This window comes from Octopus bimaculoides, chromosome 12 (assembly GCF_001194135.2).
Source record: "Octopus bimaculoides isolate UCB-OBI-ISO-001 chromosome 12, ASM119413v2, whole genome shotgun sequence".
Taxonomy (NCBI): Eukaryota; Metazoa; Mollusca; class Cephalopoda; order Octopoda; family Octopodidae; genus Octopus; species Octopus bimaculoides.
The window spans coordinates 9,803,264-9,810,156 of record NC_068992.1 but is presented as its reverse complement, the minus strand read 5'-3'; the positions used below and the strand labels follow the sequence as shown (position 1 = coordinate 9,810,156).

The window sequence follows — 6,893 nt, the reverse complement described above, 5'->3', positions numbered from 1 at the left end:
GATTCTCTGTTAGCTTTCATTTTTAGTTACTTGGCCCTGCTCTTTTCTGACCCTTTTCTAAGCCTGTCTCTCATCTTTTATGATTCTTTCTACTCTATTTTCCATCAGACTGAAACCTTGCACCAACTATTATATCAATAGATCTTGTCTGTAGCCCTAAGCTGGTTGTCTCATAGAGACTGCCAGTCATCCTGTGGCATCTCCTCCTCTCTTCAGTCATATGCATCAACTCATACTTTTCTGAATCTACAATTGGTAGTGGACTCTTTCAGCTTCCATACTTTCCTTTTCTAGTCCTTTTGCTGCCATCTCACAGGGGACCATTTTGGTTCTATGATACAAAATTACTGTTTTAAAGGGATTTAAATCGAAACCATCCATTAACATTCAGTGGAAAATACAAGTGTAATAATGACAAATTTATATTACTAAATTCTATTTTAACATTTTGCCTGTCCTCTATCCCTGGAGTCTATGCATCATATATGGTACACATTCCAAATTTTTTCAACCACCAGAGTAACTTATTCAGAATATATATGAAATAAAGGCTAATTAAAAGTCTGATAAAATTCATGGGTGTTTAGGTCAAGCTTGTGAAAATACTTTAGATAAACAAAGGGTTGGAGTCACTAAATGCTAGTAGATATTGAATTACACATTCTTCATTGTGGACAGACTTAGTAATCACAACCATTTATCTATTTTGCTTCCTGGTGAGTATAATGTCTATCTGGCTTGTGTGTTTGATCAAATGGTTGGCCAGTTTATACAAGTGGTAAACAGTTGGGTCATTTGCATTACAAAACTCTAGAAGCCTTGTTCTTTTTCATTTCTCATACCATCTACATAGTCTCCATATATACTAGAGAAACTATCTCATGCTGTTTCCTAATATGTCCATTAAAATGTCCAGCTGTGACAATGTTATTGCCCTCATTCATTGTGAAGGTAGGCTGTAAGAGGGATTTATAAAAGCAGTCCTTTGATCGTCTGCTAGCTTTGCATATATGGAGCTAACTGCCACAATGGTTTTGTTTATGACTAGTCTTAAGTTAATAATTCTATCCAAAGCTTTGCTTTTTCTAGCCATTCCTCAGCTAACTATACTCACTTCATCTATTCCATAGACATATATACCCAAAAGAATTTGTATATCAAGTGTGCAAACATATGTGTGTTAATGTATATGTATCAGTGCAAGTTCATCTGCACGCACACACAAACACACACTTATGTATGTATCATATACGTATATAAGAGTTTGTGTGTGCATACATATATATGCATGTGTTGTATATGTATGTAGGTATGTAATTATTCAGATTTCTTGCCAATAGAGAAAGAGCATTATAGAATGCTTCGAAAGACTCTTGACTCAGAGCTTTGTACAATTCTGCAGGGATACCATCCTTTGTAAAAGGATGGTATCCCTGTCTCTTTGACATCTTCCACTTTGCAGCATCCACAAAGACTCTTCAAAGGCATATTATTCAAGCATTATTTAGTACCTTACTAATGCACATCTGCCTGATTGTTTTGTTGACCTTCGTCAGGGAGAGATATTTCAAGACATCCACATACATGCATATATATATGTGTATATATGTGTGTATGTATATATATATTTGTGAATGTGTGTATGTAAAGAGAGAGAGAGAGAGAGAGAGAGAGAGAGAGAACATACAAACACACAAACACACTTAGTGCATGCAGTATTAGAATGCAATGAGAAAATACGTTGCCAGGCAGTACTGTGCAACCGTATCTAAATGGGGGAAAATACAAAAACCACCATAAAAAACATAAAACAAAACAAAAAAAAGTCTAAACGCAGATGCCCAATGTTGATCAGGTAAGATATCTTGTTTATATATATATATATATACATACACAGTACATGTGCATATGTTAGTTATCCGAGAGGATAACAGGAAGAGCGAAGTAACTGGTATTTATGAACGTACCCCTTTGTGCTATTAATTCAACTCTCTCCCTCTTTCTCTTATACTCTTACCCTTTCTATTACCTCATTGGTTGTCTCGCACTGATGACGTAAGACTACCTATCTGCAGTCGCTACTGAAGACTCGAGCAAGAAGTGCGCTTTCTTTGAATTATCGAACGGTAAAGTAGCTGGTTTCCCTTTCTTCACCGCTGCCATAACCTGTTGCGTTTCATTCCATAGGTTCCAACTGCGTTCTACAAAATAGCAACAGTTAACATTAGTTTTTTTTTTCCTAAACAGTATAAGAAAATCTCAATTTCTCTTTGTTTTGTTTTGATCATTTACAGAAGTTTCTTTGTTCTCTCTCTCTTTTCTAAATCTGTCTTTTCATCCATCATACCATCTATCCATCTATCCATACGTCCGTCCGTCTATCTATCTATCTACCCATCCGTCCGCCTGTCTGTCTGTCTATCTATCTATCTATCTATCTATCTATCTATCTACCTATCCATCCGTCCGTCTGTCCGTCTATCCATCCATCCATCTATCCATCTATCCATACGTCCGTCCGTCTATCTATCTATCTACCCATCTATCTATCCATCCGTCCGCCTGTCTGTCTGTCTATCTATCTATCTATCTATCCATCCGTCCGTCTGTCCGTCTATCCATCCATCTATCTATCTATCTATCTATCTATCTATCTATCTATCTATCTATCTATCTATCTATCTATCTATCTATCTATCTATGTCTGTACTGTATATGTATATATATATTCTCACATAGTACCAGATACTTAAGAATCGTAGAGATTATGCAATGTCCATGCTTTTCTCAAAGACATTAGCGACGTTAGTGGAGTGAACTGACTACGACTGAAAATGGAAAGAAGATTGCAGAAACAAAATCATTAACGGAGAAATTAAGTTCTGTAAACTTTTGTTTTGTTTTCGATCTTTATATCATTTCTTCCCCTCGTATCATCTCATCTTCTCCAAAAGACTTCGAAGATGGTATAGATAGAATTCGATCGCTGTTTCGATTCCCTGTGACTATATAATGGATCGTTTATATAGATAAATAATAGCTTTCAGTCACACACTCCACCTAGTCGTAAATAGATACCAGGTATAGAAATTAGGAAGATTAAAAATAAGATGTTGTCCAGAAGAATCGAGATGAAGCTGTTAAAAAACAAAATGAGAAAACGTATCATAAAGTATTGAAACAGTATGCCATGGCTTTCGGGTCGATGAAATAAGTACGAGTTTAGCACTGGGGCCGATGTAATCGATCAGCTCCCACCCTGCCAAAATTTCAGGCATTGTGACTATAGCAAAAAGGATTTCGGGATTACACAAGGTGAGATAAAGTTCTATTATAATGCCATTAGCTGGGATTTTGACTTAGCTGCGTGGTTCCGGGTTCGATTCTACAGCATGGCACCATGGGGAAGTGTCATGTGCATTGTGTATTAATATACACAACGAGTGTAATACACAATACGTACAATACATACTTGTGTGTAATTTAGTTGACAGAAACTGTGTGGAAGTCTATTGTGTGTTTCGTCGATGTACAGAGGCGAAGGATCTAAAACCTCAAAAACAAAAACAATGATATCTATTCATCATTGAAAATTCGTAACAACGACGTTGTTGTTCAAAAAAAGAGTAGCTTTCCGGTTTTTAAAATAATTGTATAGAATAATTTGCATTATTGAAAATAGAACGAACTGTGCAGTGCAGCTAGTCTTGGGTATAAGAACAAAATACAACCCGAATATTGGAATAAAAAGAAATTTGAAGAATGTCGAAATAGTTTTCTTGATGTTTTGGCTATAAGGGTGTATGTATAGCAGAGGACTTTATTTTTGGAGAAGAAACTAATGATGGTGTAAATTTAATTCTCCTTTATGTCGGAATTATTAGTTTGATATCTAATTAAGTATCTAATTAAAGAGTGAATTGCCTTTTTTTCCTTTTTGACGTCATTGTTTAATGTGGATCTTAAAACATGATACGGGATTGTTTCTAAATGAATGTTTATAATTCGAAATTAAAATGAATCACATACATCATATTTGGTTAACATACAGTTTACCGTCGTAAAGTAGTGAAAAGTAAACAGATTTTAGAACATTCTATCCACAACAGAACGTTTCGATATGAAAGAATTCTTGTCGATATGTTTATGTTCACAAACCGGATTTTGGAACCACTTTCGATGACTGCTCTTTTAGCTAGTTCAGTTTAATTACGCCGCTGGTGCCGATGAGGAAGTAAGTTACATTCTTTTAAATATTTACAGTTTAGGATATAATTTCATAAACATGGTATTTTATTTTATTTCTTTTATTACAGGAAAATAGTTTTAAACAAAATGCGAAGTTATAAACGCTGAACTATTAATGTTGAATTATAAACTACATGTGGGATTAAAGGGGAAATTTGTAAATAAATTGTAATGTTGTTTTTAAATGAATGAAAACTTTTTTTTCAGTTTTGTTTACTTCTATTTTGTCGAATTTTTATAAATGTTTAGATACCTCGTTAAAAATTACATTTTACTGTCATTTGTAAAAAATTGTATTTCATTATTGCTGTAAACAAAACAGACCAAATCGCTCTCATGTCTTTCCACTGATAAATCAAGCGTAGCTTTAAATATCTTTATTTTAATTATCATTAAGCTTTTTAAAATTTTTGATTTTATTTCTGTATCTAACTTTAAATGTTTCGTAAAAATGTAAAATCCCCAAAGACGCTCTTTACTCGTCATTACCAACTCTGGCCTCCCACTAAGTCTAGCCACTGCTTCGTTAGGGACACCTGCTATCTTCTCAGCAAACAACACCGTCTCAGTCCCTGGATCCTTTAGTACTAAGGTAGCTAAACTTATCAAAACTTTCCCACTTATGCACTGATTATCTTTGGCGCGTGACCCAGTGGTTTCGAGTGTGAAATCGTGGGTTCTTCTCCCGGACCAGGCGGTGCGTTGTGTTCTCGCGTAAAACACTTCATTTCGCATTACTCTGCGATCATTTCACCGTATGGCGTGTGACACACTTGTACACCTGAACAGGTAATGTCTATTTGATAGAGGAAGTGAGGTAATATGCAGCACAAGCATTTGATTACTATAAACAAATCATCTGTGCCGGTTGGATCGAGAGACTACTTTTATTATTAAACGTGCTTCATCTCTGATTAATTCGATATATTAAGTGGGTGACTAATGCTATCCTTCCAAAGCTTATAACCTTCAAACCTACAAGCAGTTCATTCACAGCTGTGCTCTTTATTGTATAAATAGCAACTATTGTTTACGATACTCGGAGAATGGATGTCACCAATCACCACCAATCTGAGGTCTGTTTATTCACCGTCGTAATACTGGCACTCCATCAGTTACGACAGCAAGGGTTCCAGCTGATCCGATCAACCGAACAACCTGCTGGTGAAATTAATGTGGAAGTGGCTGAGCACTCCACAGATACACGTACTTTTAATGGGTAATCTTCAAGTTTAGGGGGATAAAAAAATAAATAAAAAAATTCAAGGGAAGTAACTGAACGTCTTACCAGTATTCTCCGTACATCTCTGTTTATAAATAAATCACACGTGATTTGATTGACATTAGGGTTAGGGTTAGGGTGTGATTTATTTATAAACAGCTAGAAGAAAACGGATAATACTGGTAAGTCGTTCAGTTATTTCCCTTGAATATTTTTATTTATTTTTTTATCCCCCTAAACTTGAAGATTACCCTTTTAATGTAGTTCTCCGGGGAAATTCAGCGTGACATAGCTGGCCCTTTGTAATATAGATACTGCTCGTTTTTGCCAGCTGAGAGGACTGGAGCAACATGAAATAAAGTGTCTTGCATCAAGGACACAGCAACGTGTCACCGGTAATCGAACTCACGACCATATTGATCGGCAACCGATTATCATAACCACTTCTCTCTCTCTCTCTCTCTCTCTCTGTGCCATGCACCTCCACTGTCATAATACCTGCATAAGAAAAGAAAAGGATGACTTTATGTGTCCCATGGCATTCGTATTCTCCTGCCTCTTACACTGCTGCTGAGTCTTTTGGTTCGTTTAAAAACAAGGTGTCTACGGATCTCCTTGCATCTTCATATCTGTCACACCCCATCCAAAATGTTTCCGTGAGTAGCGTTTCTGTTGATAAAGCCATTGCAGTCGCTGTTTGCTTTGCTTTCAACTTCACTCTATACAACGAACACACATAACAAAATAAATACAGGAGAAGTCACTTTCATTTTTAAAGCTCTGACTCACTCTAGGTTTTCCTATGTATCAAATTACAAAAAATTCAAAAAAAATTCATGGTTATGCAGAAAATGAAACTAGGCACAGAATTCCAGGAATTATGATTCATTGTCTGTTAACATCCTTAAGTCAATAATAGTTTCTGTTTTATCCTTTTCTTATCTGAACTTGGCATTGAAGTTATTCCATATAAATTACAGTCATTAAGTGTTTCGGCAAAACTACACAAGTATGCACCTCCCATCTCTGAATTTGTTTCTTCGTAACTTTCAGAAAATGGATATTTTTTAATGAAAGTTTCTACAAATAGGTGCAGGAGTGGTTGTGTGGTAAGTAGCTTGCTTACCAACCACATGGTTCCAGGTTCAGTCCCACTGTGTGGAACCTTGGGCAAGTGTCTTCTACTATAGACTTGGGCTGACCAAAGCCTTGTGTGTGAAAGAAGCCCATCATATATATATCATCATCATCGTTTAACGTCCGCCTTCCATGCTAGCATGGGTTGGACGATTTGACTGAGGACTAGTAAAACCGGATGGCAACACCAGGCTCCAATCTAATTTGGCAGAGTTTCTACAGCTGGATGCCCTTCCTAACGCCAACCACTCAGAGAGTGTAGTGGGTGCTTTTACGTTTCGCCCGC

The 6,893-nt window shown here is 36.3% G+C and overlaps 1 protein-coding gene across 19 annotated transcripts in view; it reads left to right on the top strand.

The window, feature by feature from the left end:
* Window positions 1-1,715: 1,715 nt before the first annotated feature.
* LOC106876775 (serine/threonine-protein phosphatase 6 regulatory ankyrin repeat subunit C) overlaps window positions 1,716-6,893 on the top strand; it is a 106,459-nt gene continuing 101,281 nt past the window's right edge. For 7 of the 19 annotated variants that reach the window (XM_014925466.2, XM_014925474.2, XM_014925481.2 and 4 more), the window contains exon 1: window positions 2,008-2,126. Coding sequence is in view for 1 of the 19 variants with exons in the window: in XM_014925465.2 (XP_014780951.1) it covers window position 4,234 (1 nt within the window). In the remaining 18 variants the exon portion in view is untranslated. The other 12 variants (XM_052972097.1, XM_014925465.2, XM_052972095.1 and 9 more) reach the window with 8 other exon arrangements.